This window comes from Astyanax mexicanus, chromosome 8 (assembly GCF_023375975.1).
Source record: "Astyanax mexicanus isolate ESR-SI-001 chromosome 8, AstMex3_surface, whole genome shotgun sequence".
Lineage (NCBI taxonomy): Eukaryota > Metazoa > Chordata > Actinopteri > Characiformes > Acestrorhamphidae > Astyanax > Astyanax mexicanus.
Genome location: NC_064415.1, coordinates 3,824,258 through 3,842,237, shown reverse-complemented (window position 1 = coordinate 3,842,237; position 17,980 = coordinate 3,824,258). Strand labels below are relative to the sequence as shown.

Genomic DNA, 17,980 nt, shown 5'->3' with positions numbered 1-17,980 from the left:
TAAGCAACAGAGACAATGGAACAAAGCAACAGACAACTGAGGTGAGCAACAGAGACAGACAATGAAGTCACATCACAGATGTAGGAAGTTTGAGTAACAATTACATTTATATCAAATTTATGTTAACAGTGGGGAGCAACAGACGAACAAATAAGGACAGCAACAACAGATTCACAACAAACTTATAATGAATAAAATATGTTTAAATTAAAAGGTTTGAAGTGTGCTCGTGTATTTAGGGGGCATTGGAGTAGAGAGCCAAATGAAGTCCACTTTTGGGGGAAAAAGATCCCCCCCATCACAATGCTGGCTACGGGCCTGCAGAAAGACACTTTTTTCCTGTTAACTACGTCATTCCATACGTGTCCCTTAACTGTTAAGATAAATAAGATAAATAAATAACATAAAAAACAGCAGATTCTTGTCTTCATGCGTTCTTTTCCAATTTCTTTATATATATTATTTTTTTTTGTAGACCAGAATAATCTGTAAAGTGATTTACCTCAGTGTTCATCACTGTGAATAAAGCTGAAGGTAATTTTAATGGCAGTGTTTATTCATCTGGTTTACTGCATATTCGCTGCAGGCTGGACGTGGGCCAGCTGGGGCTTCCTGCAAACTTCCCATGAACCTTTACTACCTCGCCTGACCTCCAGCTCTGAACCCATGTGGGTCGCCAGTCATCCCCAACCTTAACGAGTAATTACACCCTCAGGATAGATTTATAAACATGCGCTAGAATGATAAACTGTGCTTATCTTGTAATGTTTAAATAATACGAGTTTAGTGCAAAGAAAACTGCAGAAAAAACGGCTGTTTTTCTTTTAATGATCCTCCAGTAGAAACAAAACAGAGCTGGAAAAATGGGGCAAACCCAAAACCCTCAGACTGTTACATCACAGTATTGACTCATTATATATTTTTATTTTTTTGGGGTGTTTTCCTAACAACCCTTAATGTTAATAATAACAATAAACAGGGTTGGGATTAATTATGTTAGGAGTTAAAATTCAACTTCCCACAATGCATTCTGTCTCCTGATTTTGCTTCACTCCTAGCATGAGGTAATTTTGGGGGCAATTTCTGGATTTCTTGTTTTTTTTTGTTTGTGGTGTGTGTGTGTGTGTGTGTGTGTAGGTAAATAGGATTTGGTTGTAAAGGTATAAAGTAATTAAGTACTGAAATACTTTGTTACGTTACTTAAGTAGAAATGTTAGTTATCTATACTTTACTGGAGTATTTATTATTATTTTTACATTTCCGCACAATTATCTGAACTTTCTACTTCTTACATTTTAAAAATAGCCTCGTTACTTTAAAAAAGTACTTTAATATTAATGTTTGAAAGTCAAATTTGGTCAATAATCATGTAATTCAATATACTTCTAAAATACTTCTTTTCAAACATACTTTTGTACATTTTAAGCAAAATGTGTTAAAAACTGCTGTTACAGTAGTTCACTTAAAGTGCAATGTATTATGTATTTTTTTGGAAAATATATTTAATTACTATGACTAATTTAATAAAATTAAAGTAAATTTGTGGTATTTTTATGTCCAATGAAGTATATTAGAAGTGAGCTACTTACAAAAAACAGAAACAAGAAGTATATTTGTGCTCTAATGTAAATAGATCACATATATTTAACATCAATTCTTAGTACATGTACTCTAATATACCTGGTGTATAATAAATAGTGATACAGCTGTAATACTCTAAGAATTAAATGTATTATAATTTTACTGTGAGCATATTTAAAATATGTTATGGGGTTACATACATGAAGTAGTTTAAATGTTTACTTATTAAGTATATTTTAAATAATTTCATTTTAGTACAGTTAGCACAGTTTAAATAAGACTTTTGTTCTATTTTTATGCTACAATTAAATTATAATAAGTACAAAAAGAAAGTTGTTCCATTTTATCACTCTTTAAATATACTGATTAATAATAATGTGGCTACAAGAACACTTTAGTGCACTATAGCATAATAATGCTTAGTATACTTCTAAATCTAAAGTATTTTCATTATTGGTCCTAATGAGTGCCAGTTTCATCATTATACCGTTTTTGATGTTTTTTATTTTCAGTGACTACACTTGAAGATACTTTCAAAGTTCTTGAAAATCTTCTTTTCACATTGACATTGACCCATTTTCATTGTTTCGTAAAGTATTTTGTCTTTACTTTAGTGCACTATAGCATAATCATGCTTAGTATACTTTAATTTATTTATTTTTCACTAGGGAAAATTAGTTATTCAACCAACTCAGGTCCCCACACTCACAATGTTCATATAGTGATCAGACAGGAGCTCACAATGACTGAAATACACACACACACACACACACACACACCCTGAGTGTACATGATTAATTTCACACATTTGATAAGATCATAATAATAATGTAAGAAAGTACATACATCTGTTAATATATTATTATTAATTAACTATTAATTATATTGTTTTACTAATTCAGAGTTCAGAAGCTTCAGCTATTACGTCTGGGATAAATTAGATCAATAACTAATTGTTACGCCCTCCCTATGTTTTCCTGTGTTTTCCCCGTTTCCTAGTGTGTTTCTCTTGTACTTTTCCGTCACGTGTGTCTAATTTGTAGCTCCGCCCCTCGTTACCTGTTTCCCCAGGTGTTCATTGTTTCATGTTTAGTATAAATAGTACCTGTTAGTCTACGTTTGCGGTCGGTCTTTATGTAACGCTGGGAGGAGACGGGAGGCGGATTTAAATGCGGGTAAGTCAGACTTTAATGAATAACGAATAAACAAATAAACAAACAGGGGAATAACGAATAAATATATATACATAAACAAACAGGGAAAACCAACACAGAGCTAAGCTAAACAGATAAGTACAAACAAGGCTAGGGATATATATACAAAGGATAAATACGAAAATATATACAAAATAAACAAAGAAACGAACAGAAAATAAACGTGACTAGAAATAACGTGAAAGACAATAAACAAGAGCCAGTAAATAAGAAACGTAGAGAAAGCAATAACGTGACGTGACAAAACAACAGGGGAAGGTGCAAAGACCGACAGCAAACGTAGACTAACAGGTACTATTTATACTAAACATGAAACAATGAACACCTGGGGAGACAGGTAACGAGGGGCGGAGCTACAAATTACACACACGTGATGGAAAAGTACAAGAGAAACACACTAGGAAACGGGGAAAACACAGGAAAACATAGCGAGGGCGTAACACTAATCATCTTTTATCATTATCAACCTCACTAATGCCATCATATCCTCACAGCAATCTTCTTAAATTGAGTGTAAGGCTTGGCAGAATAATAAAGTATTTTATTGAAGTGAAGAAAAAAAAAAAACAAGACATTTTGGAGGAGTTTTATATTGTAAAAATAAATAAATAAATAAATAACAACACACCACATTCACCACTTTTCATCATAATTACTAGAAAAAGGCAGAAACAGAAACACAGGAAGACGTCTGGCTGACCCACATGGAAAATTAAAGTTATTCAACTAACCCAGGTCCCCACATTCACAATGCTCATATAGTGATCAAACAGGAGCTCACAATGACTGAAATACACACACACACACACACACACACACACACACACACACACACACACACACACACACACACACCCTGAGTGGTCAGGTTTCATTGCATGGCTGCATGGTAAATGAGTTTATCTGAGAGGCTTGTGCTGAAAGAGGTAAAACAATACATCAGCAGCAGCAGCAGCAGCAGCAGCAGCAGCAGCGCTAACTCCGCTACGTCACAGTGACTGGAAAAAACTGCTATACTGATAAATATAACCCGGCTTTCATCCAATCAAAACCTTATTTATCACCCGACTCAACATGTAGACCAATAACAGGCTGAAACCACAATATTTATATTTATACACACCATTCATCTGAACAGCAGATCAGCAACGTGAAAAAAACAGGCTTCATTTCATTTTTTTTTAATAAACTTTATTTAGAGAAAAATGTTCTTACAATTACGAATTACAAAAACATACAATATTACATACATCAAGTAATAAAAATTAAAACTTTACACTTATAAATGCCAGTAAAATGCCAGACAAAAGTCCAATTTGTCCATAGTTCTTCTCCTCTTCAATTATTTTACAATATTATTAAAAAAAATGTAGTGCTTGGAACAAAAATTTGGTCAGTGGTCATCCTTGTTCTTGTATTCCACAGCTGATTTTTTTTTTTTTGCGATGCATATTAATAACCATATTATTTTAATGATCCTGTCATAACAGTGTAATAACACATGTATAAACGTTTAATTACACTGTTATAAAGCTTCATTTAACATATCCTGTATGAACAGATCATATGCTATCAATTATAATATGATTAAAAATGTTTTTGAGCTAAATTACATTATAGACTGTATCCAGCAGTGGTTATATCACGTCAGTTAAAAGCATTTCTATTGGTCCATTCTTTTTATAAAATTCTAATGCAACTGCCAGATTCACATTGTGTGATAAGTGAGTTCAGCTACAGTATAGTGCATTACTTGTGTAAGTGCTACATTAAAGCACTGCTAATATTACAGGAGCTTTAAATGTGTAAAAAAACAGAGGAGCTGACTAATTCAGAGTGCAGATCAATAACTAATTATCAATAATCATTACCTGACCTCACTAATGCCATCAAATCCTCACAGCAATCTTCCAAAATCTACTGTAAGGCTTAGCAGAAGAATAGAGTCTGTTATTGAAGTAAAAGGAGAGCAAAGAAGACATTTTGGAGGAGTTTTATATCGTAAAAAACATAAATAGCAGCAGCACATTTATACTTTTGATCATATTTACTAGAAAAAAAGACACAGAAACAGAGAGAACTCTGTTAAAACTATTAAAAGTAGAAGTTCTTTTCTTTTCTTTAGAGAAATTACAGATACAGAAGTCAGAGAGCGGTGAGTACTGTTTCCTACACCTTCAAATAAAGAGTCACGTCTGGCTGACCCACATGGAAACAGCAGCTTTAGCCTTTAGCTCAGATTAACATGATTAAGGACTGAGAATTAGGCCTAATCCCATTTCACTCCTTGGCCCTACCCTGATTCTCGTTAGGCTGGAGGGGTAGATTAGGGGAATAAATAAGGCGATTTTTCAGAGGCTCACTTTAAACAAAGGGTAATGAGAATCACTGGTAAGATGGCGCAACACAAAAGTGATGATTAGCACTATTTTACCATAGTTTAATGTCTAGTTTCAATGTTTTATGGTTGATTTCTTCATAACAAGCATAGAAAAGATCACTAGCAGTTTGTCTCAGTAGTTAGCTAGCTAGCTAACCTTTCCATTCCACCTTAAATGGTGCAACATACAGCAGAAGTTGCAGCATTTAAGGCGGAATGGAAACATAAAGTAAAATAAAAGCTAATCAAAGCTAATTTCAGCTCCCCATCACAGAGGAATTAAGAAATGGACAATAATAATTCATTTCTCCACCACCTCTCCCCTTTTTAAAGACATACAATAAACCCTAAAATTATTTAGTTAACCAGCAGCAGCAGCTATAGGTTACTAAAATTTATGATGACGTATCAGGTGCTTGAAGGGTTTTCCCATTTTTAGTGGAAGGATTTTACCCCTAACCCTTCTAACCCTGTTCTAAGAGGAAGGAAGAACTGCAGTAATAAAGCCATTGATAAAATATATATAAAATATAAAAACTGAAGATATCTATAAAGGAATACAAATGGAATAAAGTAATATTTGTTATATTTTAGACAAAATAGCAGCTTAAGCTTTGATGCAGCTACCTTGACATTCTTTTATTCAGCTTTATGAGGAAGAACCTGACATTTTTAACTAATCTATATATTTGTGGAATGGACTGTAATTCAATAGTCCTCCTATGTGTAAAGGTTTTTAAACTGTAACTGTGAGTTCCTGAAATGTTTTTGTAAATTCTCAAAAAATCTTTATATCATTACTTTCATGCATCTATCTCAATAGAAGTCTTTATAATGTTATAGTTTATTCCTATAAAATGTATGGCATTTCTATTTATTTATGTTTCCACTAAAGTAGATGTGAGTTAACCCTCCTGTTCTGTTCTGGGTCAAATTTACCCGTTTTAAAGTTTGAAGATCTATGAAAAATAGCTAAAAGTATTTTTTTTTTAGTATAAAACTTTATACTTCATACTTAATTAGTTTATTCAACTTATAATATAAAAATGGTTCATCTCACATATTTGCAAAAAATACAACTAAAACAAAATGGCAAAAATAACAAATATATATGTTGATCTTTCAAAAGTAATAAAGTAGTGAAACATTAAAAAAAGTTTGAACATGCATTTTTTTTATGAAAATAGAGTGAATTATCCTAATTGAAGCATTACCTGTTAGAGGTAAGAAACATATCTTCACTAAATATTGATAGAATAATTAGTAATGGAGTTAGTAATGATATATTCACACTGCTTTTTAGGATTTTTTGGGGTTTTAGACATTTTTTGGATAATTAAACGTGCACCGGTTCAAACTGACCCAGGAAAACCATTGCTGTTCCTGATAAATGAACATAACAGGAGGGTTAAACTGGTTCAAACCAGGTTAAATCAATGTTCTACAGCCCACAGATAATGTATTTATATCAGTGTGTTTAATATATTCTGTACAGTGTGTGCTGACTCTGCTCTATTGGACTGAATGGAGATAGGTGGTCTAATTAAACCGCTGTTCGCTTCTGTAGTTTTAGTACCTGATGAAGCTCCGTACCGCCTGAACCACCCCACCAACCAGCTGTTCCACCCCCACCCAGCCCCCACCCACTACTACACCCCCACACTTCCTACTGGCCCAGCCTGTAACCCACACCAGAGCCCTTAATGAATTAATGATCCTTCACCCGGAGGCCGAGCCGGCCAGCAAACGCTGTGGAGGAGAAGCAGCGTCCGAAAGGGTTCAGCCGGAGGAGTGAGGAGGAGAAGAGAGGGATTACAGAAGAGAGGAGAGAGAGAGAGAGAGCTGAACATAGAAAAAAACTGAAAAAAGGAGTGAGATAAAGACGAGGTAGAGGAAAAGAAAGAGAAACGAGAAGAGAAGTGTCGGGTTGAGGCAAGGTAGAGGATAAAATGGAAACAGAAGAAAGCAGTGAGGTAGAGAGGAGGTAAAGAGGTAAAGAAGAGGAGAGAGAGAGGAAGAAACAAGAGAGAAATGATGTACAGACAAGATAGAGTAGAAAGGTAAAAAAAGAAGAGAGGAGAAGAAAGGAAACAGAAGAGAGATGAGGTAAAGGAGAAGAAAGGAAACAGAGAAAAGGAAATAGAAGAGAGACGAGGTAGAGGAGAAGAAAGGAAACAGAGAAAAGAAAATAGAAGAGAGATGAGGTAGAGTAGAAGAAAGGAAACAGAAGAAAGGAAACAGGAAAGAGATGAGGTAGAAGAGAAAAAAGGAAGCAGAAGAGAGACGAGGTAGAGGAGAAGAAAGAAGAAAAAAGAGACGAGATAGAGAAGAAGAAAGGAGAAAAAAATAGACGAATTAGAGGAGAAGAAAGGAGAAAGAAAAGAGAGAAGGTAGAAGAGTAGAAAGGAGAAAGAAAAGAGACAAGGTTAAGGAGAAGAAAGGAAAGCAGAAGAGAGACGAGGTAGAGGAGAACAAAAGAGAAAGAAAAGAGGCGAGGTAGAGGAGAAGAAGAAGGGAGAAAAAAGAGACGAGGTAGAGGAGAAGAAAGGAGAAAGAAAAGAGGCAAGGTAGAGGAGAAGAAAGGAGAAAGAAAAGAGACAAGGTAGAGGAGAAGAAAAGATACAGAGCAGAGGAAATAGAGGAGAGACGAGGTAGAGGAGAAGAAAGGAGAAAGAAGAGAGACTATGTAGAAAAGAAGAAAGGACAGAAAGGACAGAAGAGAGGAAACAGAGGAGAGACCAGATAGAGAAGAAGAAGGGAGACAGAAGAGAGACGAGGTAGAGGAGAAGGAAGGAAACAGAAGAGAGAAAACAAAAGAGAGACAAGGTAGAGGAGAAGAAAGGAAATAGAGGAGAGGAAATAGATGAGGTAAAGGTAAAGGAGTAAAAAAGAGGTAAACTGTGGAGACACAAAGTTAAGGAGACAAGAGGAGATTGAGATAAAAATGAGGAGAAGAGTGAGGAACAAGTGAGAAATTAGTTACAGATGAGGTAGAGGAGTTCAAAGGTAAAAAAGAAGAAAAGTACACATGAAAGAGGGGAGTGAGGTATAGACAGAGTAAAGGAGAAGAGAGGAGAGTGAGACAGAGAAGAGGTAGAGGAGAAGAGGCGAGTGAGGAGAGGAGGGGGTTTGGCAGCTTCGGTCTGTCTGACCATCAATCAGCCGGTCCTATCACCGTGGTCCTGCCCACCGGAGAGAGAGAGAGAGAGACGGAGAGAAGGAGGAGCAAAAGAGAGAGAGATGAAAAGAATGGCGTCTGATCGGCCTACCCATCCTCCGCCGGCGCTGGTGCCGCTGCTGGTCAGTGCCGGGGCGGTTCTGGTGTCTCAGTACTTCTTCAACGCGGCGGCGCAGGTCCCCGACCCGGCGGTAAGATCACTGTTTCTGTAGCTGATCTCCGGCAGCACCGCGCTTATTCCACTTTATTACAGCCGTAAATTACAGCGCCGCTACGGCACGACCGACACGCTGCGGAACAGCAGAGAAAAAGCCTGTAATGTACAGAGATCTCACACGTTCAGACACCAGCCTGGCTGAGTTATGAACCACTATGGCAGTGTTCGGTTAATCGAAGGGTCTAGAGACATCTAGCAGAATTTACCAGGTGCTCTGCAGTAACTTCACATCAGTTTCTGAATCAGTTTCTCTAATTTTGCTATTTATAGGTTTATGTTTGAGTAAAATGAACATTGTTGTTTTATTCTATAAACTACAGACAACATTTCTCCCAAATTCCAAATAAAAATATTCTCATTTAGAGCATTTATTTACAGAAAATGAGAAATGACTGAAACAACAAAAAAAGATGCAGAGCTTTCAGACCTCAAATAATGCAAAGAAAACAAGTTCATATTCATAAAGTTTTAAGAGTTCAGAAATAATCAATATTTGGTGGAATAACCCTGGTTTTTAATCACAGTTTTAATTTCATGCATCTTGGCATCATGTTCTCCTCCACCAGTTTTACACACTGCTTTTGGATAACTTTATGCTTCTTTACTCCTGGTGCAGAAAAAAAATTCAAGCAGTTCAGTTTCGTTTGATGGCTTGTGATCATCCATAGTTCGTCGAGGACCACCAGTGGTAATTCTGGTAATTTTGTCCCCTCGTGTTTAATAAAATAGATATTTGTCCACTGCCGCGCACCGTTACACTTTAGCCGCATGTTTCCACGGAGATCCATGTTAAACACAACAGTGAGTGGAAATGGAGGAGCTACTGAACGCCTACTGATGTCATGTGACCGAGAAAGCCTAAAAACTCACTGATCCTCCTGTTTTTTCAATTGCAGTCCGGATGCAGGAGTTTTATCACTGAGTAGAAGTGTAAAATATTTTTCAAAGACGTCCCCCTGAGAAAAATATGGCAAATAAAACAAACAAAAAAAAAAATAATGTGACTGAAACCCTTAAATTTATCCTTAACTGTGTAACCATAACTGTGACTGTAGTTGCACTGGTTTGATTTTTAATATTTTATAATTAAAATAAACTAAGCCAGTGTTTAGAGTGGTGATATATAAATGAGGGTGTTCATTTGAGCAGTTTCCCTTGTTAGCTTGTTAGCTTAGCATAGCTTAGCTACCTATCTGAAAAATGTGCACTCCGTCCTACAGTAGAAAGCCTAATTACATGTCAAAGTCCAGTTTTCATCAAGATTACAGTTTTTATTCTCAGATGCCCTCGTGTTTTTGAGGCTGTGTGCTTTGCAGTGTGCCATATGGAAGCTAAGCTTTGGAAGCTAAGGAAGCTAAGCTAATGCCCACATGATACCCCATTTTAATAAATAAACTATATATACTGTAGTATGTGAAAAAAAAAGTAGAATTTCTCTACAGATGGAATGGGCACTAAGAGCAACTAGTGTTGCTATACACCTGAATATATTAGATGGTAACACTTTCTATGAATGTCATCTTTATAAGAATCTATAAACATACTCATAACACATTATGATGCATTCATAAGGCATTATAAACATGGCTATACATATTTATAATAATTTATAACTCATTATAGCCATGTTTATTATGCATCATGAACTGTGATTATAATGCATTAATAGCTGTGTTTATAACATGTTATACATCAATAGCAAAAAACTCAGACTGTATCATGACTTAAAAAGCTTCCAACTTATAAACACACCCTCAATAATCCTATAAATATATTTTTAACAACTCATAAATTATTCTTGTCTTGAATATAATATTATTTATAGTCAATTATAATGCATTATAACAGGTCTTTGTGCGCTCTAAGTAAAGTGCCAGACATTTATTGTAGGACTAGATTATTAATGATAGAGAGATACTATTTTAGCATATATATTATAAGCACAGTTATAATGTATTATGATCACAGGTCATAATGCTTAATAAACATGGTCATAATGGGTTATGCATTTTTATAAATATTTATAGCCATGTTTATAATGTCTTATGAATGCATTATAATATGTTATGAATGTGGTTATAGCGTCTAATAAAGATGACATTCATAGAAAGTGTAACCTATTAGACCTTAGATTCTCTGTCCTGTGATCACGTTTCTGTAAAGCTGCTTTGTGACAACATCAGTTGTAAAATGCACTATATACTACAGTATGTATAAATTAGATTTGATTTAAGAGCGACCAAGCTAAGCTAAGCTAATCTAGGCTAAACTAGACTAAGCTAAACTGGCTGGGATGTGGCTAGTGATACCTAAATCAGATGATTTTAGTTATTAGTCATGATAATGATTTTTTTTTTTTTACTTTTTATAGTTTTTCTTCTTAATTATTGACCATTGAGAAGACCAGAAATTAGGGTCCAAATATGGCAAACAAAGCAACAAATAATGTGACTGAAACCCTACAATTCATTCATCCTTTACAGTAACTATAACTGTAAAGAACGCGGCAGCACGACTCGTCTTCAATCTTCCGAAGTTCAGTCATGTGACTCCTTTGCTGCGTTCCCTCCACTGGCTTCCTGTTGCCGCCCGCATCCGATTCAAAACCCTGACGCTGGCCTACAAGGCAAAAAACGGACCAGCACCTTCATACCTGATGGCGCTGATGGTCAAAGCCAGATCTGCACCAAGAGCTCTTAGAGCTTCCAGTACGGCTCGGCTCGAACCTCCATCACTCAAAACACACAGAAAACAGACATCCAGACTCTTCTCTGTGCTGCACCAAGGTGGTGGAATGAACTTCCACTGGATGTCAGAACAGCAGAGTCACTCACGGTCTTCAAACGTCGACTGAAGACACATCTTTTCAAAGAGTTCCTAAACTAATAATAAATAAAAAATAAAAAAAGGTTCCTAGGGTTCTTAACATGATTAAGCTCTATGTATCTCTTGATCCTAGTCTACAAACTAGCTTTGGATAACTTAAGTAACTTTGAAGCACTGTTGTAAGTCGCTCTGGATAAGGGCGTCTGCTAAATACCATAAATGTAAATGTAATGTAACTGTAACTGCACTGGTTATATTATGTTTAACATTTTAATATTATAATAAACTAAGCCAGTGTTTAGAGTGGTGATATGTAAATGAGGGTGTTAATTTGAGCTGTAGGCAGTAATGTGAGGAGGGTAAATATTAGCATTAGCGCTGAGTGAGCGGACGGCGCTATAGCGGTTAGCGACAGCAGGCTGATTTATACAGTGGCTGATTGGCTTTAGTGAGCTGATCTGTTTGTTTTCCGGCCTCATTACTTCAAGGTACACAGATAAATGAAGTGGGTCAGATCTGAGCCTGAAGCTCTCGCTGTCTACTAATATCTGTTCTGTTCCAGAGATGAATCTGATAACAGAACGAGGGGTTCATCTCCAAAAAAAACAGACCTTTCTGAAGTCAGACTTATTTTATTTTGTCTCTACTGGAGTAATTCTTCTTATTTTTACATTTTAACACAATTATCTGAACTTTCTACTCCTTATATTTGAATAAAATAAAATAAAATTTTAATTCCGGCTTCTCATCGTTCAATAAAACGCCTATCCAGATAAATCTCTCCATCCAGATAGAGTGAATCTGATTGAGATTGGATGTAGAGATCATATATACCATTCCCACTCCCTATTGGTTTATACTACAGACAAACTCCAGTCCAACTAAGCACCTCTAATATTTTTATATAATTTTTATGTTCTGTATGTAAAATACATTCATTTTCATATATAAGCACATATGCAGCTGAAACTCTCTAGGGAACAGCCGAGTGCAAAATCCCAAATTATATTATCAACATAAACATTTAAATATTTTAACATTATAGTTAAATGGCTTTTAGAAAAATTGTGTTTTGGGGAGGGGGGCGTGGCCTAAGCTTTTGTTCTTAATGGCTTTTTTAGTTTTTTCTCCTTACACTACTTTTACTTTTATACTTTAAATAGATTTAAAGCCAGTACTTTTTTAAAACACTTTTACTTGATTCAGTTGATTCTTTTTCAACTTCTACAGAAGTATTTTATTAAATTCTAGTATCTACAAATATACTTCTACCTATAGACTACAAAGTAATGAATGGAGATACTTTTCTGTGCTAAAAAGACCATATTATTTATGTATATCGTTTTACCCCCAGAAATCAGTTAATAACCCTCATTCTGCTTTAATATTGTAAGAAGAGGGGGTGCTTTTCATGGCGGGGGTGCAGATTTTGGCACTGCTATGCTGCTGAATTCAGCACCCCCTCCAGGAAAAGCACCTCCTTATGGGAGAGGATGCAGGTGACATGATTATTTTTAATTATTTATTAGGAGTCAGCATAGTCAGAGATAGAGAAATGCATCTTGGGTATTTTCATTTTCCTAAAAAAGACCCTCCCGAGAGTGTCAGGAAGTGACCCAGGCAGGGAGATGAGGAGGCGGACACAAATGCAGGTAAGGGAAAAATGAATGATTTAAAAAATAAATAACAAGTAACTAATCTAGACAATAAACACAAAGCAGGGATATATATAAGGAGCTTAGGGAGACGGAAATAAACAGGAAACTAGAAACATAAAACTAGAGATAAACACAGAGACTAAGGCGTGAGGAACAGAGGCAATGAAACACAGAGAAACGCTGAGAGACAAAACGACAGGGGAAGGTGCAAAGACCGACAGAGGACAAGGTGGCAGAGGAGGGCTATTTATAGTAACAGGAAACACTAAAATTAGAAACACCTGGGGAAGGGGCGGAGCTACAAATGAGACACAGGTGGAAAAGTACTGAGACAGGAGACACAGGGGAGCACAGGTCACGTGGGGAAGACACAGAGACACGAGACGAGACCAGGATGTGACAGAGAGAGGGTGCTTTTTCTGGCGGGGTGCTGAATTCGCCACAACATCGGCACGGTGACATGCGTTGAAGAAAAAAGTGCTAGTGGACACAGTGCTAGTGCCGTAAGGCTTGGTCTGGGAGAAGGGGGCGGGGCTTCAAAATGAGTAAACAGGGATAAGTCAGGCGAAGAATTTAGCTTAATTTCTATAGAACAGTAGTGAATGGAAACACAGGGTCCATGCTTATATATAGTACAGATATTACCTCTGATTAAATACAGATTATGAATGATTTAATTGGCTGGTCGTTTGAGTTGGGCGTGTTTAATGCTATTATTTACGTATTGAGTTGTTTTGGTAAATGAAGGGAAGGTGATTAATCAGCTGCTGGGAGAGTTTGATATAAACTCATCAGTATTCAGTGGGTCTGATGGTGTTAATCACGCTCAATACAGATTTGATTAAAATTCATCCAGTGACACGTCTGATGTGATGCAGCATTCAGGGGCAGATTTAGCAGATTGCTGTTTGTGTCTCAGGTTTATATTAAACAGCGTGAGTTCTGGAGTCTGACTGCAGAGCTGTATTACTGCTGCGGAGATGAGCACAAGAGTGTAGAGTGATTTATTTTAATATTTTTTTATAATATCTAACTCCATTTACTCCCCAATTACACGGCCAATTACCCAACCCACTCATTAGGACTCCCCCTATCACTAGTGATGCCCCAACAGCAGGAAGGTGAAGACTTGCACACGCCTCCTCCGACACATGTGAAGTCAGATATCAGACTCTGCCTCTTTTTGATCTGCTGCTGATGCTGTAGCATTGCCGAGTAGCATCACAGCGCTAACACTCGGAGGAAAGCGCAGCGACTCGGTTCTGATACATCAGCTCACAGACGCAGCCTTGTGCTGATCCACATCACCCCAGGAGTGATGACAGGAAAGAGCTCCATCTGCTGTATCCACCCTGTTTATTCGGTTGTCATTAATCTAAATTTAATATACTTTATGAAAATACATATTAAATATACTTTCTCTGTATTTTCGTGAAATGTAATTTTAAGCAATATACTTTAAATTAAACTTTGTGTTTGAGCTATTCACTGTATACCTGTAACTCTACCTCTTCACTACTTTACTTTAACTGATGCTCTCAAACACTTTATTAAGAGACAAGAAATTCAAGTAATTAACTCTTGATGAGTTCAGCACAGCTGTTAACTGAAAGCCTGAATTCCAGGTGTCTCTACCTCATAAAACGATGTATATAAAAAATATATACAGCTCTAGAAAAAAATAAGAGACCAATTAGAAATGAGTTTCTTTGATTTTACCAAATTAAAAACCTCTGGAATATAATCAAGAGGAAGATGGATGATCACAAGCCATCAAACCACCAAACTGAACTGCTTGAATTTTTGCACCAGGAGTAAAGCAGCATAAAGTTATCCAAAAGCAGTGTGTAAGACTGGTGGAGGAGGAGAACATGATGCCAAGATGCATGAAAAAAACTGTGATTAAAAACCAACCAGGGTTATTCCACTAAATATTGATTATTTCTGAACTCTTAAAACTTTATGAATATGAACTTGTTTTCTTTGCATTATTTGAGGTCTGAAAGCTCTGCATCTTTTTTGTTATTTCAGTCATTTCTCATTTTCTGTAAATAAATGCTCTAAATGAGAATATTTTTATTTGTAATTTGGGAGAAATGTTGTCTGTAGTTTATAGAATAAAACAATACTGTTCATTTTACTCAAACATAAACCTGTAAATTACTATAGATAATTGTAGTAATGCATATTCTTTTTTACTGTACTGCTGTTAAAATAAAACAAGAATTTCTTTTTTGGAGATTAATACAGTATTTGATAACCTTTGATCTACAAGAAAAAAAGGTTTATTTCTCCCAGGCATTTCCACTAATGCCACACCCTATTTTATTCATTTTAACAAATGCAGGTTTAGAAGTGGAATTTACATTTTTATTTATTTTATTGAATTCTGATTAGTTGTTTAATAGCCTATATTAACATAATAACTACTTTTAAATCTAAAATCATACGAGTATCTACACTCTAAAAACAGAGGTACGATATGAGTACTTTTTTTGTACTCAAAGGTACACTCCTCATAATTTACCCTCAATGGTACAATATTGGTCTTTACAGGGTCAGATTTGTTCCCTCTGAAGTACTAAGTAATTTCTAACAGCAATAAGTACAGATTTGTACCATTTAACCTGCAGACAAAGGGTACATTCAGTATTCTGTATCACTGCACTAATAAACTATATATACTTTAATTGCACATTTTATTTGAAAGCCAATCATCAAGTTTTTGAGCCATATTCAGTTGATGATAATGTTTATAATCTTTATAATCTTTACTGGAACAAAAACCATGGGTACAAAAAAGGACTTTCACTGAAAGGTACTTTTTTGCACCTCAATATAAGGTACAGCCCCAGCGACAAGCTTTGTACTCTTTTAAGTACAAATCTGTACTTACTTTTCTTAGTGTGTATACTGTGTATCAGTTATCGAGGTGTTTGGTGTGTTTGGGGTTCTTGTTGGTGTGTGTGTTTATGGTGTAAAAGTGTGTGTGCTGTAGAGCCTCATCATTCAGGGCAGATCCTGCAGTGTTGAGATTTTTTAGTTAGAATCTGATTATTTGTGGGGTTTCTCAGACTCTGAATGCTTCAGTATCGTTTAGGAAGTGTCCTGTGGTGTGGGCGGGTTTAGGGTGGTGGTAATTGTGGAGGACGCTGGAGAAATGAGGTGATTTCTGGTGCACGTATTGATGGTGGTAACAGATGTTGCTCATGCTGTCTCCCTGCGCTCCCACTGTAAACTGGAGGGAAGCACAGGTGTGATAAATTCATCCGGCACGAGTCTGTTCAGCGGGGGGTCACGCGGGAAGCACTAACTTCACTTAATAGCTGTGCTACCGGGATGCGCTGTATTTTTAGACCTGAATTGGGGGCGTTTTTTTATTGAACCTCTTCAGGGGAGCTGCAGGTGATGATGTGTGTACATAAATATATACCATTATGTCCAATATAACTCAGAGCTGCTGAGCTGAGGGGGAAGGTTAGCATGTGATAAGCTAGCTGAGTTAGATTAGGAGCTCAGTAGATATAAAGGAAATGTTTTTTGGTGGAAAAAGCAGTTCAGTCTGTTGATGAGCGGAAAATAATCTGATGTGAAGTGTTTACACACGCTTACATAACTGATTTTTTCTGTATACTCAATGTAAACCATGCTAATGGCTAATGATCTTAGCTGCAATTAAAATGATGGCTGAGCTGTTGATGTATCTCTGCTGTAGGTTGAATGGATACGGCTAAAAACAGCCAAAAAATAAATAAGAAAATAAAAAAATACAGTGGTGTAAAAAAAGGGGCTTGCCTTCAAGATTTCTTCATCTTTTGCATGTTTTTCTCTCTTAAATGTTTCAGATTATCTAACAAATTTAAATATTAGACAAAGACAACACAAGTAAACACACAAAAAAAAACAGTTTTTAAATAAAGGTTTTTATCATGAAGAGAGAAAAAAAAAATCCAAACCTACATGATCCTGTGAAAAAAAGTGTTTCCCCTTCAGTTAAAACAGTTTAACTGTTTTATCTCACCTGAGTTCAATTTCTCTAAAGAGCTAATTAATGTTTTCAATCAAGAAATCACTTAAATAGGACCTGCCTGACAAAAAGACGTAGACGAAACGATACTCAAAGGTACTTAAAAGTTAGACATCATGCCAATATCCCCAAAAAAATGTAGGGACAAATGTCAGTACAGAAGAAAGAAACTTTGATCTATTAGTCTGGAAAAAAAAGTTATAAAGCCATTGCTAAAGTTTTAGGACTTGGAATAGAGTCTCAAAAACGTAGAACAGTGGTGAACCTTCCCAGGAATGGCTACCCCAAGAGTGCAGCAACAACTCATCCAAGAGGTCACAGAAGATCTCACAAAAACCCGGAGATCGGCTAGTTCCCCCGCGCTGACGCCGTGCAAACAGCCCCGGAGATCGGCTCTTTCCTGCTGGACATCCTTTCCTTAATTTTCTTTCTTTTTTCTTTTTTTCGTTTTTTTTTTGTCAACCTTTTGGCCAGCAGGGGGCCCCAAGCAATTGCATGGTTTGCGTGGTGGTAAAATCCATCAAGCCAATAGCCACCATAATTCGCACCCTGTCTGTATCCTCTTCTTATCCTAATGATATGCTGACCCACATGGATGCTACAGCAGCCGACCTGCCGGCCAGAACCCACCTGTAGGCGTCGCAGGAGGGAGGGAGGGGCGGAGCTGTGGAGGGAATAATAATGAGCCTGTGGCTGAAAGTGGAGATGTGTGAACTCTGCGGTGTGTGTGTGTGTGTGTTCAGGTGTGTGTGTGTGTTCAGGTGTGTGTGTGTGTGTGTTCTCTGGTGTTTCCCTCACAGCAGGACAGAGCTGAGCAGCAGATTCCTCTGAGAGCTGCAGAGACGAGGAGAATTTAGCTCATTTCTCTCTGATCTGCGTCTCCTGGTGTGACTCCTGGT

The 17,980-nt window shown here is 36.7% G+C and overlaps 1 protein-coding gene across 1 annotated transcript in view; it reads left to right on the top strand.

Moving 5' to 3' along the window:
* The first annotated feature begins 6,937 nt into the window (after nt 1–6,937).
* The window catches only part of tmie (transmembrane inner ear), a 34,067-nt gene continuing 23,024 nt past the window's right edge, over nt 6,938–17,980 (top strand). The window contains exon 1 of the mRNA XM_049481937.1: nt 6,938–8,544. Within this exon, the coding sequence (XP_049337894.1) occupies nt 8,416–8,544 (129 nt within the window). The 5' untranslated portion in view covers nt 6,938–8,415. The remainder of the gene's footprint in view (nt 8,545–17,980) is intronic.